At 46.4% G+C, this 22,048-nt stretch overlaps 1 protein-coding gene across 4 annotated transcripts; it reads left to right on the top strand.

Annotated features, from left to right (window-relative positions):
- Positions 1–21,494, top strand: sh3rf1 (SH3 domain containing ring finger 1). Of its 4 annotated transcripts, XM_057038368.1 has the most exons (13): positions 1–281; positions 1,048–1,550; positions 12,261–12,536; positions 12,824–12,919; positions 13,436–13,543; positions 13,631–13,741; positions 15,689–15,799; positions 17,325–17,452; positions 18,020–18,190; positions 18,360–18,634; positions 18,702–19,000; positions 19,109–19,494; positions 19,574–21,494. In XM_057038368.1, exons 2-13 carry the CDS (start codon positions 1,170–1,172, stop codon positions 19,740–19,742), a joined length of 2,511 nt encoding a protein of 836 aa, XP_056894348.1. In that variant the 5' UTR covers positions 1–281; positions 1,048–1,169; the 3' UTR covers positions 19,743–21,494. The 4 variants fall into 4 exon arrangements, with proteins under 4 accessions (XP_056894348.1, XP_056894347.1, XP_056894350.1 ...); XM_057038367.1 differs by having other exon boundaries at positions 13,436–13,741; XM_057038370.1 differs by lacking the exon at positions 15,689–15,799.
- The last annotated feature ends 554 nt before the right edge of the window (positions 21,495–22,048 follow it).

Here is a 22,048-nt window from a genome sequence, read left to right on the forward strand (position 1 = left end):
GCGGCAGCAGCGCGAGGGCAGAACACAAGTAGCGAACTAGCATGGCGCTCGGAGTTGGTCGTGTCTGCCTCTACCGTCCAGCTTTTGCCCCGCTATCTGCCCCCGCTGCTCCTACACCGCACCCTGTACGCTTCTAGGGACCCACACGCATCGCACCAACCGCGTTATTTGGTAATTAGTCGGCAGGGTTGAATTGTTTATTCAGGTGGCGTGCTAACTAGTGTAAGGTTAGCAAAAATCGGGAGACGGGGTACAACAAGAGGAGTCTTGTTTCGGAAGAGGTGAGTTAAACTCCAGTCGGCTGGCAAAGGGATTTTGAGTCGCTGTGTATTACTTTTGCCCGACACAGAACACGGTTTACTCCAGTACGAATGCCCTTAAAAACTTTTTATTACTTTATTACTAACTCTAACAACGTAATATTTGAGCGAGCGACGCAACTCGGCGAAGCTACAAGCTCGTTGGTTTAATATTTATGGGGGACAAAAAAATACCCAAAACGAAATAAACACCCGACTGCTTTCTTCAACCCCCTTATAAAAAGTCGAAAGTACCAGCTTACTTATTTTCCTGCTGCTGTGTTATGTAATAAAGCCTTTCCCCCTCCTCTGCACTAATGTTGCGCACTTGCTCGGTTAAAATCTTCGCATGTTTTGTTGTCGGCATTTACAGATTTAAATACTTGTGTGATTCAGATGTGTTTTTTTTTTAATTACCCATCAACTCATCAAAGTTAATCAGGTTCTTGATTAAGTGTTTGCACTCATTAATCACAGTCCTGCCGGTCACTCCTCTGTCCGTCCGTCCGTCCGTCCCTTCGTGCTGACGGCAACTTTTAACCATTTTCCAGCTTTAAAAATTGTAATTTTACTTTTCCTAACGTAGTTGTGTTGTGTTTCTTCGTAGTTTATCTCTGAATTGCAGCGTTAGATGTGTATATGCGGTGTTTTTTTTAACCTTTGTCCATATCTTCTGTCTGTAACATACCAACCATGAACTATTTCTTCCTCGACGTGTTCATTAACGTGCACGTTTTGACCCATATAGCTGATGCAGGTGCCATGGCCACAGCTGAGTTATGGGAGTGACGTGACGCCGGTGCCTCATCCACGCTGAAACCGTATCGGCATCATGTTTTTCTGCTGAAGCGGCAGCAGAACGCGGAGAGAATGGATGAATCTGTACTGTTGGACTTGCTCGAGTGCCCCGTGTGTCTCGAGCGGCTGGACGCCTCGGCGAAAGTGCTCCCCTGTCAGCACACCTTTTGTCGCCGCTGTCTCCAAGGCATCCTCGGCTCGCGCGGGGAGCTGCGCTGCCCGGAGTGCCGCACGCTGGTGGAGTGTGCCGTGGACGAACTCCCCAGCAACATCCTCCTCGTGCGCCTCTTGGATGGCATCAAGCAACGACCTCGAAAGGCTGGACCTGGAGCGGGAGTCTGCACGAACGGTACTTCTGGCGCTGTGGCCAGATCGCACAACAGCGGGACCAGAGACCAAGGCACCCCCGGAACACAGCCCCAGAGAGCCCAGGCAAAGAGCACCCTCGTCCGGGTGAGTACACGCCATACGAGCGCCGATCTTACAACAAACAGGAGCGATTTGAGCATTAAAAGCAGCTTGTTGCATTACTGACTCACTAATCTCTCTTTGAGATTAACTGTCATTGTTACAAATGGCTGCGATTGAGACCAGTTTGCTCTTAAGGCAACAAATATTCCTCTTTCTGCTGAGTTTTTCCCACTCGTAAACATTCTCCGTGCTCTTGCTTACTTTCCGACGGAGCCATCTGCCAAAGTCTCCCTTGCACTTGAGATTCTGGCTGCAGTTCTTCTTGTGAATGTACGTGAGAAATTCAGGGTGGAACTACAGAGTGCTGGTTTAGGTGGCGAGAAGACAAGAAAAGTGTTCCATGTTGTGTGTTCGAGTTACTGGAGTTTTTCACTGGTTTTAGGAGCGGAGCAAGAAAAATATTGTCATTACCCTGTCCTCCTGTGAACTTATGAAACGTCTTACTGCCCACAAGGTTTGTAGGAGGAAAGGATGAACGCAAAGTCTGTCAAAATCTACTCCCCCCCCAGAACATTTGTTGATGGTTTAATGGAAAATCACAGCTTCGTTTGGGGCGGGGGGTGGGGGGGTGGGGGGCAAGTTTAAACTGCAGTCAAGGATTCACACACTTTTTACTGTGTGGCTTTGACATTCACTGCATTTTTGAAACACTGGCAGAACAAATGCAAGAAGCCCCTCTTCCAGCAGCTCTGGCCTCCACGCCGGGAACGGTAGATTAGATCAAAAGATGTCGCGGTCTTGTACAGAAACACTGGAATTTCAAAGCGCTGATAATGTATCAGCGGAGCCATGCAGGTATGAAGATGAGAGGCCTCTCTGTACATGGCTGCTGGGGGACCCGCCTCATTTGCTGCACAGTGGTATCACTTCAGAGGATACACGCTGGCTCCAAAGCTGTTTGTGCATCACGGATTTCCCCTCTCCCAAAGAGCCACATTGTTGGGAACTGACAGGTGAAACCACCACCGTGGTGTATGATTTCCTGGTTAAATGATTAATGTTTGATTGCGATGCCTTGGGGGCATTTCACACTGGGCAGAATTGATCATAAGTGCATCCATTTAAAAACAAATAGATTTGTAATTGTGTCTTTATTAGGCCTTTTATCTGGAAGATAAGATCCAGGTGGAGATAAATGTGACAACCTCCTTGTACTTCCTTGTGCAGCTTCGAAGCGCTTGTGCAGGGTTTTGGAGTGTGTTCTGCGTGAGCTGTGCAGGTGCTGGAGGCCGGCGCCCCTGAGCGCTTCATTGGCTCTTGGTCACCAGCCCTCGTCTGGATTGTGCAGGTTCCTTTAGCCCTGAATCGGCTCCTCCGGTGCGGTGACTCTGTTGAAGCCCAGCTCCACCTCCGATTCTTAAATGCCCAGAGAAGAGCAGGGCCTGGGGGGGGGGGGTGCTGTCTGACAGATGCACAACGGGGTTTTGTTTTGGGTCCTCTCTGATCTCACTGACTGGTCAGTGTGTGTGTTTGTGTGTGAGTGAGTGAGTGAGTGAGAAAGAAAGGGAGGGAGAGCGAGCTCCCAGTAACAGGCTGTTAGGCGAAGGTGTCTTGACCAGACGGGAACAAATGTTTGGTGTGTAACCCTGAACACAGTTTCTGCCCCTCCTCTCTCCATCTCCAGGGCTGTGGCAGTTGTTTGACAATCCGCCGTGGCATTTGTTTGATGAGGTGGATAAAGAGGCACATCCTCGCTGTAATGTTGTGGCTGTCTGGCCGGTGACACACCTCTGCGGTGCTCTGTTACAGGCTGTTTTGTCTTCCTGTTGACTCGTATAACACAATATTTTGTTCACACAGATTGAGAACAGATAGCTTGGTGGTATTTGTGCGTGAGTAAAGCCACTGGAGATGTCTGGGAGTCAGAGGTCAGGGTTCAGGAGTCATGACTGTCGGGGGTTGGAGCCAACCAGGGAAGGGGGAGAAGGTTTCCTGTGGATGTCTTTACTTATCTGAATCTGCTGGGGAGGTCCGCTGGGATATTTTAGGATTATCCTTGTAGCCAATGAGCAACTTTAATGAATTATAACAGGTTCTCTACATTCGTATGCATTTTGCTGCTAATTACTGAACCCCACCCATTTCTTAGTTTGTGTAATTGGAAATATATGGGACTCCATTCTTCTCTTCCTCATTAAGTTCCTGTCTCTTGTGGTAGTGAAAGCTTTTTTTTGTCTTTCTAAAGTACTTGTTTTGCCCCAAAACCAACCATTAGGTTTCTTTTTTTGAACAAACAGGAAGGAAAGCTTTTAATTTGGACTTTATTTGGTATTATTTGCATTCAATGAAAGGAAGGAAGTGGTTTAATGGCGTGAGACCACGGTATTGGCGTGGTGGGTTCTGTCCCTTTTCTTTGCAGTTGATTTATTTCTTCATAGCAGAAGAATGCTGTTTATAGGTTCCTTATGTAGAGGTATCTCATTAAAATTCCTGTGCACCTCCCTTGTCTGAGGTCCGTGAGTCATTCCGGGCCCTCTCTGATGACATCATGTTGTTGAAGCCTTTCCTCTTGGCCTGCTGGCTGACCTCTGCCTGTGCAACCCAACCCCATCATTACACCCTCACACTATCCACATATTGGCAGACTCAGACCTACTGCCTTTCACTGGGAAGGTTTCAACAGACCATGAGAGTTTTCGTTCACCGTCACGCTTTCCTCTCGCACCCTCTTTACTTCCCATGGATGTCCACAAAAAGACACGGCCTCCTGGACACCGCACTGGGGATTTCGGAGCCAATAATGATTTTCACCTTGGATTGAGCGGCTGTTTTGACGGCCTGTTTCTTGTGTTTTTGCTGTATTGTTTCACCTTCACTCCCTTTAAGTCCAGACAGGTGTAATGAGATTAGTGTGTCTCAGACTGTCCTCTGTCTCCTGCTTGCTGCTGCCTGTCATCTTATAGAAGGAGCTCTTTTGTAATGGTGGGAAATTACACATCACTATGCTTTTAACTTGTATTCTTAAATCTTAAACCGATGTTTGCTTACACTTCCTCTCAATCTGTAAGGTTTTTTATCCCCCTCAGCTTCCAAACAGGTTGATAATAGAAGGCACCACTCATTAAAACTGTGACATATGTGCGCTAATACTCTGCATTTCTGATATAAAACGGTGTTATTTATCCCATCTAACCAGGTTTTCCTGAATAATGAGCTCTTCCTGCCACCCTTGTCTTGGTGGTGACAACAGAAACAGTCAACAGACGCTCTTATTTCATGCCTAATAGGCACAGATATGCGGAAAACACAGGGTAAATGGGCGCAGCAGCCAGGTGGTGTGTGAAATGTTCTCCCGTAATGCCTGGGCTTGCACGTTACACAAGCAGGGGTTTGAAAGATCTAAACACTTCATTAAGCTGCCTCCTCCCTGCAGTATATTTGCCTGTGATGAAAGTCTAATGCACATCTTTGTCCTTTTCGGCTTTTTACTATTTGCCAGACAGAGTGGAAAAAAGGCTGAGAATCTTTAAATCCACTCTCCGAGATAGGATGTTTTGTGCTGGTGTGAGTGTGTCTCTGAGGAATGTCATTAGGAGACGCAGGTCACTGTTTCTCCTCCAAACATTGGGCTTGTCTCATCTCGTCCAACTTGCTTGTGATCTCCTAAACATCCTTTCAGCATATCTGCATTATTCAGACTTTTAATCTCATGACCACATTTGAGTCATGCTTGAATGTGGTCATTTGGGTCAGAGGGTGGTTCAGTTTAAGGGCGATTGTTATGTTCCTGTGCACCTGAACGCCTGGAGGCAGACACGGCTCCAACAGTTCGTATCCGTTTGCTAGGCAGCTTTTGTCGCCCACAGAACACTCATTATTTCACGGTAAGGTTTGATTATCTGGTCTCCACTGCGAGTGGACGATCTTGCCCTCATACTGTAGGTTTGGTGTCTAGTTATTGGAAACTTTGGGTGGTCCACCGCTCGGAAACGCCTTTGTCAAACCCACCTTCTTCCATTCACATCTCTCCTCCTGTCAAGTCTGCGTGACGCTTGAAACCAGAACGCAAGGAACCGTCTTCACCGCCATCCTGTCACACCTGTTGAGGCCATGGAAAATTCTTCTTCTGTGCTTGGTTTATGTGGGGCCAGGCTTCTTTTGTTTTTTTTGGTTTTTTTACCTCTGAACTGTTGTGTTGACACCAAATTGGGTTCCAAATGTTTCCAGAGGAATTTATTCTGTTGGCTGTTGTGTCAGCTGTTGGACAACATGTGTCCCAGTCTATTCCCAAAGTGGCCCTTATACCTGCCGCCTTTAAAAGCTCTTATTCACCCTTTGTTGTCATTGGTAGGCCAGAATTAGTTATCTATGGGCTGTTTGACCGCTGGCATGTTAAGTGTTGAGTTCCCACCCCCAAGGCAGAATTGTGACTTGCTGGAAGTTTTGTTTTCAGTTGTTTGACCTTTGACCTCAGAACCGGTGCCTCGGTCAAGCGGCACAGCTTCCTTGGGCTTGCCTCGCTGCTTCGCTAGAGTTGTGTGGTCCCAGACCTCCGTCTGAGACGTCGGAGAATTACTTCTGTCAAATTCTAGTAAACATTTTTCTCAGATCTGCGCGTCTTATTGTATCCAAGCGTGTTTGCTTTCTTGATGCGTGCTGAGACGTTTCCTGTTTTTGTTTGAGACTTAGACATGTGGTTAATCCGCATTTGTCCCCTGAGCGACATCATCCCAGCTGTGAGAAGACTCTGGGAATCCAGTACTTGGTCCAGAGGATGAAGTGTTGCATATGTAAAAACAAAATGGTGAGCAGCGGTGTAGTAGTTCCTTCTTGCCTTCCTTTTGCTGCTACGTGCACACAGGTAGGTGATTTGTCACGAAGCCAGAATAATCAGCCTTTCACGGTTATTGTGGACGCTTCTTATTATTTTAGAGATGCAATAAAATGACTCTTTGACCTCTGTTATTCTTGCGCATTTAGATTTCACTTCTGAGACAAAGCCTGTTTGCTAATGCTCCGTCTTACTAAGGCTAATGTAAATGCTTCGTTAGAATCTTTCCCATGTCTAGAAAATTCAGTGTTGCAAATTAATCCATATGTGGGGGTGTTTTACTGACGGCATGTGACTAAGCACTAAGTCCATTTGGATAGTGCAGCACCTACAAAGGTGTGATCCTTATTGAACCAGCGACTAGACTGTTACAGGTAAATGAAACTAGACCCAAGTCATCAAACCCACAAACGCTCCCTTGACTTGGTGAAGCTGTTAAAGCCCGAGACATGTTTGCTTTAATGACTCACAGACAGGTTTTACATCAGTGGGGTCTTTATAGTGCTCGTAACCACAGAAACAAAGGTGTGTATTCAGTACACTATGTGAAATGTGTAGGCTTGCTCCACCTAGCCTCTTTTCCTATATTCCACGGTACAAAGGTCAGGTCTATATGCATATCCTGACAAGGAGAGGCCCCCTGACTCACCCTGATTAACTTCATCAGCCTGTTTCTGTCTCCTTTTTTCAACCAACAACTAATACATTTTTCTACCAGTCAGTGCAGCTATAAGAACGTATAAAGACTAATTAAACTGTTGTATACAGTCTTATCCCCCTGTAGACTCAACCATTCAGCCTGGGGTTGTCCCGATCTAGTACTTTTAACCCCGGATCCAATATTATTAAACGCTCTCTTGCCACACGATACAGTTTACCGATACACAGTTGCAGTGTTAAAGTAGGCCTACGGGAAAGTTATTAATATCAAAGTAGCCATTCTACAGACAAATGACATGGGAAAAAAGCCCACATTCAAGCTGTTGTTGATCCATTTTTATTCAAGAACTAGGCATATAAACAAATAACATTGGGAGGTAGTTGCCAGGTTACTGGCCAGACAAAAATAAATCCTAAACAAAAGCATCAGGCTAACTTTTTTCACACTTGAAACACGTCCACATTAAAAACATTGCAGCTGCGTGTGTAAAATTTAGACCCGTTTACAGCCCATATCATCAAGAAGCAACAGAATTACTGGCCCAGATGATGTACCACCACTATACATACAAGGACTCGATACCGAATCTAACTGGTATTGGGGTACAAGATCAGGACAACACTTATTCAGACCTCCGAATTCTTTAGTGGGAGAGTGTCAGCGACTCAGGATTATCCAATAAGGTGTACAAAAACAACATGGAGATGGTATAGTTATAAACATTTAGGCCTAAACTTTAAATGACTGTAATTATGTTTGATGCCATTGTTGTTTTGATACATAATGGAAGGTCATCGGACCTTCATTGGTTTTATGTTTTAACTTCTATACTATGCTAACTGGAGGAGCTTATCCCTGCATTCTCTGGGTGTGAGGTGGCAATAAATCCAGAACGGGGTGCAAGTAATTTGCAGGAGACACACACACACACACACACACACACACACACACACACACACACACACATCCCATTCACATGCTCATACAAAAGGAAAATTTACTAGCCATCTCTTCCTCAGGAGAAAACCCAAGGTGCTAAATTTGAATTGTGAGCTTTTTAATCTACCCTGCAGATGTGCAAGAGAACACCACTACCCTAAAAGTAGTCCTGTGATGTTTAAGGTTTTTAGCATGTTGTAATGTTTGTTATATATCGTATGTCATCCCAGCATGAGAATATATGGTGTAGGGGCAGATTCCCCTGCCCCTACACCATATATATACATATATATATACACACCCAGCCCTGCAGGCAGACAGTGAGAGATCTAACAAAGATAAATTGGACTTTGTGGTGATTACATCAGATTTTGAGATTAAGGCAACTACTGTGCAGATAATTGGCCACTTCTTGTCAAGTTTCCCCCCTGAAGTTGGAACACTTGGCCTAAATCACAGTCGGCCTCAGCAGAGCAGGTGGCTCCCCTGAATGACTCAGAAGAACAAAGGTCCTCAGAGACTGCACGCTTTCACCAGCACAGCGGAGAGTAATGTGAGGAAACGCTTAGTATTCTGCTCATATTGACTGGTACTCCGTCCTCAGATACTGTGACATTTAGGAAGTAATCCCTTTGTATCCTGGATACAAGCTGATTTTCTTTGTGCGACCCAGGTTATTGGTTATAAATATCACTGTTGCTTTACAGCATTCTCAGAAAGTGGAGTTCTTCTACATCTTGAGAATGTTCCCCAGTTAATGTTAATGCAGAGTGAGCAGAAACATAACGTAAAGCAAGCACAGCTTTGTTATTATTAATATTGGTGGCAGTAATGCTTATTATATGATTAGGTTGAGCTGTTTGGTTATTAATTACCGGCGTCTAGAATGATGCCTGTCACTCGTGCGTTTTACCCAACGTGATCAGCAGGTGAACACGTCCTTTGAAGACAAGGGTTGCGCAACACCCCGTCGTCATTCAGTGAATCATCAGACCACAAGTCTGATCTTGTTGAGTGTTGCTTGGCTTTACTCAGCTTGAACTGACCTCCGCGGGTACCGTGTGGAGAATGCCAGTTAGAATGTTTGTGACCCTCTTACATGTCACACACATAACATGTGATGCACCCTGCTTTAGACGGCATGTTAGGGCAGACCGCTTTGGTATCTTCTATTCAAAAATTCAAACATGGGCTTTTTTTGTTATTGACCAGTACAGAGATCAAGAGACCTAAATGTTTGTGGTGAAGACCTATTTGATTGCCGTCAGATCACAATGCAAGTGCCGTGTGCAAAGGGGTCTTATGTTCAGAACGACTTTTCAGAATCTTTTCCTCTGTTCATTTAAAGAAAAAAAATCTTTTGATATATAGCCATTTCCATGCACTTTTGTTTTAGCTTTCTTCCAGACGGCCGCTTTGCTGTAAGGCGAGTCGCTCCATGTGAAAGCAATCGCTAAGCTTCATGTATGAATTGGCACTAACTTGAGAAGTGGTGTTTGCACATTTTAGCCGGCCTGGTAGATGGGGCGAGCCCGCGGCCACCCAGAACCTGATGTTCCTCCTCATCGGAGGGCAGTCAGGTAAAGAAGCCTGCATATACACAAAAAGCTTAACAAGTTCATGTGCCAGTGGTTTTCATGCAGTTGCTTTTTCCAAAGTGGAGCCTGCTCGCACCGACACATTAAAGCTTCATGGAAACCATATGTGTGAGAGCTCTGCAGTGTGTGCATATGTTATCCCACAAATCCATACTCCCTCCATGAACGTACACGTTCTGATGACCGATGCGTAGTTTGCTCGGTACGCTCTGGAATATCTTGGATGTGTGTATATAAGCTGCAGCACATCATCAGAAGATCTGGGAAAATGGAAGAACAACCGAAGGGAATTTCTGTGAGCGTTCTAAAAACCGTGCTTCCCACATGCGATCCAAGCTTCCATCTGGCTTCCACACTGCTGACAGCCTTCATGTGTGCTGACTATTGTGTCTGTGTGGGACCTCATTTGGGGTTTTTTGTTAGGTAATCAGAGATGCACACTGAGTTCTCACGGGGCAAAGCTTGTATGGTTGAATGTCTGCTTCCATAGATGATTTGGGCCAGGGTTCCTCGCCTGATTTTGTTTAGCTGAGTTGTCCTGAGCTGGTGACGTACTCACTTGAGTCATATTGATCTCATTATCTTATCTGATATTTCATAGAATGTCTGCCAAGTCTCGGTCCCAAATCATGCCTATTCCAGACGAATCATAATTAATACCAGGGGACAAGTGAGCTGCATGTTGGAAACATACATATTGTATGAGATGCTTGTTTATTTGCCTTTTCCCTCCTCTTGCCGAGTGTAAAAGCAATTACTCCAATTAGACCTAACTTTACTTTGACCGCATGCATCTCTGCATTATAGCCTTTATGCCTGTCTGCACACTGGTTGTTGACATTTGGCTGTGCCGTAGAGCAGAACACTTGGCTAATTCAGCTCTAATCCAGTGCTGTGGAAGAGAACACTATAACAGCCAAAGCCCTTTAGCACACAGGTCTAATTGCATTATCTGCAGTACAGGAGTAATTGCACACACCCGCTGATCCTCTGCACAGTGGACCTTAACTGCTCAAGCTTTTCCCCTCATGCTTGTGTGTTCGGCTTTTGGAGCATCCAAGAGCTACCGTGAGCACTGCGTTAAAGGTGGGAACTTGTATTTCATCGGGCTCTTGGAGGATACAGCCAGTCGTTCCGCAACCTTTTAAAATAAGTCCCCATTGTTGGTTGGCAGGGGTGGCAGTCCAACTACATCACATTACACTACCATTGGAGTTGAGCGACGGCATCCTCATTTTATCTAATCGAACTAGGGCAGGAATCTGGTTTCCTTGTGCGTGTGCCAACGCAGATGGTATGGTTTTCCAAGAACCCAAAGAGTCATGGCTTCTTGTGTTTGTTTGGATTGTTCTGTTTCCAGCGAATGACTTCACTGCACATAAAGGTCACGTCTATTAGAAGCACAGTCAACCTGATGGCCGTCCATTAGTTCATCCTCCATTATTCCTTACCTGGGTCCAGAGGAAGCTCTTTGCTGGGGATAATAACTTTTGAACTTGCCACCAACAGTTGTGTTTTGCGTTAGTGTGTTTGCTCTAAACTGATTTGACTGTTAAATTCATACGAAATTTTGAAAATCCAATTTACTGACGATTCCAAAACCACATTCTGCTATTTCTGAGACTGTTTACTCAGACAAGTGCGATCACATTTGCAAACAAACTTGCATAACGGAGCTGACTTTGGACGCTGTTCAGCCATTAAAAGGTTTTATTAAGTCCTGGCCGAAGTCTACAAAGAAGTGCTTACAAACGGGGGTTTAAAGAGACAAGCATTTCATATTTACCATGTAATTAGATGCCACTGGCTTTGTGTAGCTTCAACTGATCTGTCATTTGCAACAAAAATGGCCGAGTTTCCACTACTATTTGTATTTTGAGCACGAACCTTCCTGCCAGGCCTGGGTGGGCTCAGAAAACCCTGTTTTTCCCCTGAAAAGAGGCCCAGTTTCTCTGCAGTGTATAGGGGCTTCAGCACCCCTCCTCTCCCCTCAGGCTGAGCCAGCAGAGCTCCAGACCAGTTGGCTCTGCGCTTTAGGTTGTGTGATTTTCTGCAGCGGGGTAATGTCACCCCGGCTCACCATCACGGCTCATTCTGTACTTTTATTTTCCCCTGAGCCTTTAAATGGTTCATTAGCCTTTAACAAGACTTGCATAGCTCGCTCCAAAGTCCACTTTAACCCTTTACTCTCCGCTTGGTTTACAACTCTCTATCTGTGCTCAGCCCTGATGCCTTCCTTGATGACTTTGCGGTTTGTTTCGGGTTTTGAAATTCATTAAGTTTGTGATTCTGATCACTTGGAGAGATGCTCAGCACTGGAATAGACTGTTGGGGGCTGGTTTTGAAAGAAGCCCTCTTCATGGACACCAACTATGAATGGAGTACATTGATGCTTCTCTACTGCAACCCCCCACTTGCTGTCCCTTTTTTGCTGGGTTGTCATTGCCTGAATGGGGCTTTAAGGACTTGGGGCTTGCAAGCTGAGATATAAAACCTTCTCCAGCAAGATAAAGGGAGAGCTCTGGGCCCTTTGGATGTGTTAGTCAGCTAGTCCCAACCAGCCATGCTCATCACTCTTTAGCCGTGCACACATCAATACCGACCTTTCCACTACTGGGCTGCAGACAGGACAAACATATGCATTACTGTACAGTTAAACTGGTTCAAAACTAAAAAAAAATGTCGTATTAAATCAAAAGGCTTACAGATGCCATTTTTTACAGGGTATACCCCAGCTCCCGTGTGCCAAGGCCCTCTACAACTATGATGGCAAAGAACCAGGAGACCTCAAGTTTAGCAAGGGCGACATCGTCATCCTGCGCCGGCAGGTGGATGAGAACTGGTACCACGGGGAGATGGGTGGAGTTCACGGCTTTTTCCCCACCAACTTCGTGCAGGTCATCAAGCCCCTGCCGCAGCCCCCGCCTCAGTGCAAAGCTTTATATGACTTTGAGCTCAAAGACAAGGAGGCGGACAAGGACTGTCTCCCCTTCTCCAAGGTAACACACCCACACTTAAGTGGTTGACGGTAAAACAAAAATCAAGTGACTCTGAGCATTTCCCTTCTCTTGATAGCGACATGTTAGAATTTAAAAGGCTGCTAACTGAAAGGGCTGAAGAAAGGGTTCATGCCGAGAGTGAGAAAAACTGTAATTAAGATGGAGACAATGAGCAACATATGTATGGTTAAATCCAGCTGTCAGGGCAGAAAAATGGAATGCATGGGTTTTTTTGTTACAGAGGACAAACCTTAATTATGGCTGTCTCCTCCTGTCATGAATTCTAGGACGATATCCTCACTGTGATCCGCAGAGTCGATGAAAATTGGGCAGAGGGAATGCTGGGAGACAAAATTGGAATTTTCCCTATTTCATATGTTGAGGTAAGTTGCTACTTTCTGTCGTCTGGGATTGTAATACATAAACAGAGTAGCAACAGTGAGAAGGACAATCTATTAATTCAATCAATTCAGGCTGTGTAACTATACTTTTCATAATCATTCTGGCTCCGTCAGCAACCTTCATTCTGGTGGGTTGTTGTGAAGTTTTTTTCATGGTCTAAGTAAAGGGAAGCTGCTTGGGGCCAAATGTGACAGCAAGTGAGCACACCCTGTTATTACCCTGTTATTAACTGAAACTGTTTTTAGTGTTTCTCCTTTGATTTTTTTAGCATACAGGTGCCTGTAAGGGTCACCAAGCGTACACTCTCATACCCATACCTCCCACAGATGGATATTTTTAGTGTAATGACACGGCATTGTGTGGCTCACCATCCATGTCGGCTTGATAGAGACCTTCAATGACACGTTATTACAGAGTGTGACAGATTCAAAGTTTATTTCAGTACTCTCTGGGCGCCAACAATCTCTGTTTGTTGTTTTTCCTTTACTCTCTCTCAGTTCAACACAGCAGCTCGTCAGCTTATAGAGTTGGACAAGCCGTCAGACTCCAACGGAGACTCTGGAGAGGGGGCCTCCTCAGGGCCCCTGAGCAACGGTGCTCAGCGGGTAGGGGAGAAAAAGAACAGCAAGAAGCGACATTCTTTTACCTCTCTCACCATGTCCCACAAACCCATGCTAGCTCCTCCCCCTCAGCGCCACTCCATGGAAATCAGCGGGCCAGTCCTCATCAGTTCCAGCAACCCCACAGCAGCCGCACGAATCGGAGAGATCAGTGGGGGCCTTTCCTGTAGCGCACCTTCACAGGTATAAAGCACGAGAGTGAAATAGAACAGCATGGGCGTTCTCGTCCACTCGTGAAGAGAAAGCTGTACGAAAAACAGCAAATTGGCACTTTTTCGCAGTATCTGTCTTCGTGCGTGTTCAATACACGCATCAGTGATCTGGTAATAATAATTAAAGTCTTGCCCAATAATCCAATAATCAGTATTGGATACATATCAAGCGTCCCTTTTCTGTGTAGATGCCGTTCACTGGTATTTACGGTTATTATGGGAACGCAAGAGCCGGAAACATTTGTTTTTGCACAAGAAATTTGTTGCTTTCCAAAGGCTGCCCCCTCCTTCCCTCTGTCAGCAATTAGACTGGCGTTCTCACCCCTCCACCGCCATACCAAACAGACCATTGCTCCATCCGAGCGTTTGAAATCACGGATGCATGACTCCGCTCGTCTGCTGCAATGACTCCCGCTCAGCCCTTGAGGTTTCCCACACCAGTCCCAACATAACAGGAACTCGCAGCTGCTTTATGTCTGCTGGCCGCTGGAGGTTGGCTTTGACTTGGTTTCAGACACTGAGAACAGCAGACAGTCTTATTTCCAGGGCAGGTGCTGTTTTATATTAGCCTGTGTATTTCAGTGGTTGCTAAGGCTATGATATGTCATAGTAGCTACAAAAGCGCGCCAGTGTGCGGTAGTGTATGGTTTGCTCACTTCCCGGACAGCATTCTTTGATCATTTGTCACATATTATGACTCAATTCCTCTGTATAAACCACCTATAAACCAGTCTGTGGTGTGATGGAGTTTTGACGGCTCACTCCAGAGGTCTCACATTATCAGCCTAGTTATAATGTTGGCAACACTTGTCTCCTACTCATACGGACGCACTGACGTCCTGTAAGATTATTACTCGGCATATTGTACACAAGTTGTTGTGTAATGATGCCCTAATTCAACAGTTTAGACTTTAGGTTCTTTAGATGAAGTTTAGTCCCGATTGTCAGTAAACCGTCTTTACTTTAAGAGACATAGAGACTGCTAGCAGACAGTAAAATGGTTTGTCTGGATTTTTTTTTTTTTTTTTTTTTTTTTTACACAAACCAAAACACTTTCATGTAGACTTGATTTATGTGTCATGAAAGACTTTTATCCTCATAGAAGGGCCGAGCGTTCCCACTGAATTGAGGCCTGCAAATCATTATTACGTACTTTGAAAACAAAGGAGCTTATATTTTCACAAAACGGTATGTTTGATTTTGCACAAACCTTTATTATTAGGGTTTATTAGAATCACCCCCGCACTGCAGTAGTCTCCTACTCTCTACTCATCCCACTTCCTTTCCAGACAACAAAAACAAACTAGTTGCCTACGGGGTTGAGCAGCCTGTGTCTTGGAAATGAGCATGCCTATAATCCAATAGACAGGAAGAGGACGAGCAGTAAAAGAGGTTTTTTTTTGTTTTTTTTCCTCCTAGAGTGTCAGCATACCTGCACCCGGCTAATGTTTCCCAGCAGCCATTTCACTTAAACCTGCTATCGTGCTTATGTTTGACTTTCCTTGCCACTCCTTGTGAACAGGAGGTAAATAATCAGGCCTTCTGTCGCAAAGGTTCACCCTGAGAGGCGGTTCTCTTTGGAGCAGTCATGCATGAGGCCAGCCGCAGGCTACAGGGAAACATTGTTTGTCCGACAGTATGGCCTTGTTACCAGGACACGGCTGTGACTCGTGGATGACTGCCTGGAGAAGCCACCTCTGCATGGGCAGTCAAATGACCCGCTGGGTGGTCACTTGCTTTGTGTCGGCCAATCAGATCGTCAGACAACCGCTGCGGTTGTAGCTCAACCACCCAGCTACAGTGCCACATATGTACAGAGCTGTATTTTTAGAATGTTTGTTGTCGAGTGAGTAGACTTGGGCCTTTCCACCGATTCTTTTTAGTGTATTTTATGGTCCACATCTCCTTTTCTCGACAGGTACACATTTGCACAACTGGACTAATCGTGACCCCGCCCCCTAGTAGTCCTGTTACTACAGCAACAGTCTTCACATTTCCGTCTGACTCGAGCTACTCATCTATCCCTGTGGTAGGTAGAGTCGTACAAACACAAGTCCAAAGCTTGAAAATCATTAACTTGATCAATATCTGACCTATACCTCACTAAATTATCTTTACACGACTTTATATAGCAGCCTGTCATACTGCAACGGCGTAGATGACGCTACACACATAAATACGCTGTGTATTTGAAGCTGTATGAGAGTTCACACGAGCTGTGTTTTTGTATTCCTCAAGCACAGTCGTGTTCTGCGTAGCCTTCGTATCTCCTGAGAACTTCAGTTTGTTTAGATGAAACCAGCTTATTCAGATTCTGGCCTCCTCCCAACAACAAAAGGCTCCTTCCGGGTGGATTGCGGCAGTGTTGGTCTGCACTCTGTTGAATCAGATACAATACTGATATTATTTCAGTTCGCCAACAACATTGGCATGGCAACATTGACGACTCTTTTAAAGCAGTCGTTTTGTTTTCGGAGATGTGGGAAGCAACCGCCGACTAGAAACGTCAAGAAATCCCTTCAACCCACACAGAACAGCAGGGGCACTTCCTGTCTGTCTGTGTGTACGCTGCGGCATGGGGAGTGTTTGAATGAGCAGGAATGCGTACACAAAGGTTGAGCTCTACGCTTGACTTGGGAACACTACATGATGTTTTTGTACAGATGATTTCTCTAGCCTGCAGGCAGCCTAATTATCTCAGCTCAAGCGTCGGCAGCAGACCAAAGAGCACATCACCATGCTCGCACGCACGCGCGCACGCGCGCACACACGCGGGCCCGTAGACACGCCACAGGGCCGTCTGAGTGCCACTCTGCTCCAGCAGTGTCATGGAAGCTATTACTCTGCCGCTCCGCGTTGACGTTTAGAGGTCTGATCGTGCTTGGAGGCGAAGCTGCTGTCTTCACTGGTGTTCTGACTCTTCGCTTTGTGCTACTTATATAGATTTTTTACAGCATCTAAAAATACGTGCAGAGTTGATTATTTTCATGTGATTTATGTTGTCATAGCAGACGGATGACTTCAGTAGGGTCCTGTGACTGTTCGGACTAAACAGAGAAAATGTAATGTTTTTTCTTCTTTCTCCGAGCATGTTGAGCTCATTAGCCTCCAGCCAAAAGTTTGAGCCTCTGTCTTTGCGACAGATTAACAAGGGAGTCGAGATGAATCCAGTCATTCCTGGTTTCAGGCTTGCGCTGACGTGCGTCTGCAAGCATGTTTCTCGTCTCGTATGGTTCGAATTAAATACCTGATTATAGTCGCCTGGTCTCCCAGCAACAAACAAATAAGAAAGATTAAGAAATTTTGGTTGCAGAAGGAACAGGACTGTAAAATCCAGGCTCCCACACTACTGGCAGACTGGAGGGAATATCCCCGATTACAGACGGTCTCTCTGCTGGTCTCTAACTGGTTTCTCAACCTGCGCTTTTACGTCTCGGGTTACTTGTTTTTGTTTTGACGCTTCTCTCCGAGAGGGAGGAGTCGACGAGTTTGTCGCGGGGTAATGAGAGATTTGATCCTCGGCGCTAATGATTTTTCTGTTATTCCTGTTTCAGGATGCGCTCCCGCCGCCCCCGCCTCCTCCACCGCAGTCCTCCGTAGACGGGGCAGCGTATTCATTAGCTGCTGGACAGAGACCCTCCGCCAGCATAAGTGACCAAAGTGGGAGGCAAAGGCCCACCGTGTGAGTAATAAAAACAGCCCCGCACACAAATGTCAGCAGCGCTTTGCACATCATCGGCACAGGGTGTGAATGCAAAAGCTCCCCCAGCTGTCTGTGTGAATACGTGCACAGGTGAAGTGACTGATGGTCTCCTGGGTCCCATTGGAGTTCCTCTCCATCACCCCTGACCTCTCAACCCTCACAGTTGCCCTCATTACTTCTCCTCTGCTCCACACAGCTGATAAGAGTTAGATCCCCTCATTCCTGCCTTTTCTTTTAGTCGCGTGCGTTTGCGGGTGCACGCACCTTTGACTGCAAGGCCTTTGTGTCCCTTCAGTCTCCGTCAACATTGAAATCAGAAGGCAAACATCCCAGTTGAGACGCTCTATCATCTTGGCTTCTATTTCAGGCATCCTCCGGTTTTCCCCGGGTCAGAGGGTGCAGTGTTTGCCAGAGGGTCTGACATATGCACGAGTGTCAGGACAGATCTATAGCACGCGCCATTGTGTGGAGAAATGCCGGATTAGTTCTATTTGTGCGGGTTTTGTCATGTGCTGAAAGTCCTCATGTCTTCTGTCATGGTTGCAGGTATGTGGCCATGTTTCCGTACACTCCCCGTAAGGAGGACGAGCTGGAACTGAGGAAGGGGGAGATGTTTCTGGTTTTGGAGCGCTGTCAGGACGGCTGGTTCAAAGGCACCTCCATGCACACTGGAAAGATCGGGGTGTTCCCTGGAAACTATATGAGCCCCGTCAGCAGGTCCGTTGGCTCATGGCTGTGATCCATGCTGACATAAGAATAATCTTAATTACTTAATGATTTAGTCGTTATTTAGGATGATTAGCAACAGACAATATAGATTTTACAATTACTAAAGAAAATACCTAAAAGTGATCTAAAGATTTGGTGGTTCTCTGTCCTCCTTTAGGACGCCGCCAGGGAGCAGCCAGGCAAAGGTGCACATGAGCTCGTGCACGCCAGCTGGCAGAGGTATCACCATTGTCAGCCCCTCGTCTGCCACCATTGTTCCCTGTCCAGAGTTCAGCAAACCGCTCACGTGCTGCTCCAGCGGTGTATCTGCGGTCTCCCAGCCTGCTGCCGTGGTAACCGCACCTCAGACAGCTACAGGTCAACAGCCCAAAGTCCCTGTGCACGTCAACTCACAGATGACTGTGAACCAAGCTCGCAATGCAGTCAGGACAGGTGAGTTTGTTGTAGACGAGGTAGATATGAGCCGCGCTCGATGTCTAATGTTGCTCCGTGTTTTCAGCTGTGTGTCACAGTCAGGACCGGCCCACGGCAGCAGTGACCCCCATCCTGTCTGCAGCTACAGTCGCCTACCTGCCACACCTGGCAGTGTGCTCACAGACTTCCCCCAGTCCGGGACAAGGCTGCACCCGGGCGGGAGTGGCAATGGGCTGCGCCGCTGCCTCGCTCACCCCGCCCAACGTCAGCGCTGCTTCTTTGGAGGGCGACGCTCTGAGACCCGTGCCGCTGCTGACTGTCGGCTCTGTCAACAGCTCGTCCAACAGCACCGCTCTGGCCTGCAGACTTGACAAGGACAACAAGGTTTTAATCTTTATATTTAGTAGTTTAAACCACAGCTCATAGCGGTCATGAGTTCGGCACCACGCTGAACAACAGCATTGACTTGTCTAAATTCTGTTGTTGCTGCAGAAAGAGAAGAAGAGTCTTCTGAAGCTGTTGTCCAATAAGAAGAAGTCTCGCTCTTCGCCGCCCTCCTCTCCCACCCTGGACGCAGAACAAGCTGCTGCTGCTGCTGCTGCTGCTGCTGCTGGTGGTGGTGGTGTTGGTGAGGCGCTTCAGGGCGCAGCGGCCCCCGACGCCTCCCCGCCCTCCGGCTCCGTTAGCTGCCTCGAGCCTGAGCCTGCTGCCGTTGCCCCTTCTGCCTCTTCGTCCCAGTGCTCCTCCTCAGCCCTGGAGTCCGCTCATCGGAGGAGCAACCCCCTCGATGGATGCGCTCCCATCGCTCCTCCTCCACGCCAGCCCTGCTCCTCTCTCCTGTCTCAGCACCAGGACGCACGGCCCATTATATGTGAAAGGTAGGCTGCTACAACACCGTGCTCAGGACGCACCATTGGAGTATCGGTATCTGACGGAGCCTCCGATTGTCCTCCCCAGGTACCGGGTGGTGGTGTCGTATCCTCCCCAGAGCGAAGCAGAGCTGGAACTGAAGGAGGGAGACATTGTGTTTGTGCACAGAAAGAGAGAGGACGGCTGGTTCAAAGGCACGCTGCAGAGGAACGGCAGGACCGGTCTGTTCCCCGGCAGCTTTGTAGACCTCATCTAACACTCTCCGTCTCCGCCCCGGGGCCCGGCTACAGCGCGTCGCCACAACCACCAAACAGACAGTGACACGTTGGAGCCCAGTTTAACAGCGAGAGCTGCAGTGAAGAACGGAGTGTGTTGTGATTGGAAGCACAGCGAGGAGCGCGCACCACTCATGAACCTTTTTTTCCTTTTTCTTGGTTATTTATATCTTTAAACAATTCAGCTGTTAAATGTGTGCCTTGTACTGTTCCTCACTTTATTGTACATAAGGACACAGATGATCCGGCGAGCTGTTGATATAGAGACGACACATTTTAAGTTATTTTTTGGGTGGGTCTTTTTGTAGTGCACCATGTTCGGGGGGGGGTTAAAGCTGGCACAGGCCTTGTTATATCTTGCAGCAATGGCTGCACGTTCCTCCCGACTGAGATTTTTAGCGTTATTTCAGGCTGTCAGCAGAATGCAGACGGGAACAAACCAGCAACAATGTTTTTGCTTCTGCTGAAGCAGCAAACTGGGCACTGGTGCAGGTGTACCTGAGGCATTACCTGATCCTGAGACTTTGGCCAGATTGCACACTGGAGCCATGTGGATATTGCACATCACCAGATCGTTCCTCCGGGCTCCTCACAGGCGAATCGGACACGCGCACGCGAGCGATGTGCTGCAGGACCTTTGGGTTATCGCTTATCATCTGACGAAAACACTCCGAAGATTTCACTTCCTCGTAGATCCTCCGCTAACCTCAACCCCCGGACGTGGCTCTACATCACAGGAGCGACGGCAACGTCTTGGTAAAGGTTCTGGGTTCTAACGTGACGGCGTGGAAACGGCCACAGCTAAAGCCCAGAATGTTTGTGTGAAGCAACATATCATCACATCAGCGTGCAGCCAGAAATGTGTGAATCAATTCACTTGCACTCCCTTTGGTCCATTTTTATTCAGATTTATTCATAATTGGAAAGAATTTTAGGCCAAACATGAACAAGACGCAGATGTAAAATGAATCCTCAACACTGTTTCTTTTCCTCCATATTTTTTTAAATGAAAATAACTTTTTAAAATCAACTTGTCAAACGTTGGAGCCACAGTGTTAAACAGTTCCGGTCCGATCCCCATTAGATCCGCTGGCTTTGAAACACTTTCAATTGGAGGCAATCTGCGTTCTTCTTTCAGATTTGTTGAAGCGACTGAATCAAACCCGAACGTGTATTTCCCTTTTCTTGTGAATCGTGAGGGGGACCAACTGTGTAAACTGACTGCTGGAATATTTTGTTAGTTTGTATGAAATTTGAAGAGATTGTTGGACGATGGTACAAATCACTGTTAGGGCCTTTTGTTTTTTGCTTTTCTGAAGTGATACTTGTGTAGAATTAGTGTGATACCTTGTTGTCTTGGCAGCCACCACCAACCTCAGGCTCTCTGCTAAACGCATCCTGTGAGTGTCTTTTCATTTCACTGGTAAGCCTTTAATATACACACCAGACTTACGGACTTCTTGTAAGAGTCCACGCGTAAACTGCACAAAGCATTCATTCCAGACATTAATTAACTACCTTTTTGTTCTGGAATTCCCATTTAACAGTTTCCTCATGCCAAGGTGACTTAACTTGATTTGTTTTGTTTTTTTTGTCTAGTTAGTCTGTCTGAAAATGGTGAATTTTTTTTTTTTTTTGCACAGTTATGTGAAAAAAAAGCATTCTGAAGTATTTGAGGGAATAGCACGTTTTATATAAATCTCTATAACAATAAAACTTAATGGGTTCCATCATTCCCTGAGGTCTTTGTCATCTTTTCCTGGCACCGTTTGTCTTCCCTGCCTCTCGCTGTTTCCCCCATCTCAAACCTCTAGAGTCTGAAGCTGCTGCAGTTTTGAGACAGAAGTACACAAACGCACACGTGTGGTCAATTAACGGCTGAAAGACACTTTGTTTCTGATTAAACGTGTCTGGGATGAGTCACGTCCGTGCAGATTCTTCCCAGAGAGCTCGGCTGGGAAACGCTGACAGGAGCTGACAAGCAGCCACAGAGGTCACTGCTGCAGCAGTACCCTGCAGAGGGCGGTTGCCATGGATATAAGATGTTTCCCTATATTTCTACCACCCTTAATTCTGTTCGCTCCAAAGACCAGCAGATGCTCCAAATATATATATAGCTATATATATCTATATAGCTATATATATCTATATCTATATATACTGTATATATAGATAGATATAGCTTTTCAAAGCAGAATTTTTAAAATTCAGACAATCTGATTTCAAAACAAAACATATAAATATTGAATCTGATAATTGACCAGGACAATAATATAGTAGCTGAAAA

The sequence above is a fragment of the Takifugu flavidus genome, chromosome 7 (genome assembly GCF_003711565.1).
Source record: "Takifugu flavidus isolate HTHZ2018 chromosome 7, ASM371156v2, whole genome shotgun sequence".
NCBI lineage: Eukaryota > Metazoa > Chordata > Actinopteri > Tetraodontiformes > Tetraodontidae > Takifugu > Takifugu flavidus.

Bases quoted from the DNA above. Each gene is read 5' to 3' on its own strand.
- sh3rf1 (XM_057038367.1), top strand. From the start codon at position 1,170: ATGGATGAATCTGTACTGTTGGACTTGCTCGAGTGCCCCGTGTGTCTC. The intron at 15,800-17,324 runs GTAGGTAGAGTC...TTCCTGTTTCAG, and splicing joins GCTACTCATCTATCCCTGTG to GATGCGCTCCCGCCGCCCCC. The intron at 19,001-19,108 runs GTTTTAATCTTT...TTGTTGCTGCAG, and splicing joins GACTTGACAAGGACAACAAG to AAAGAGAAGAAGAGTCTTCT.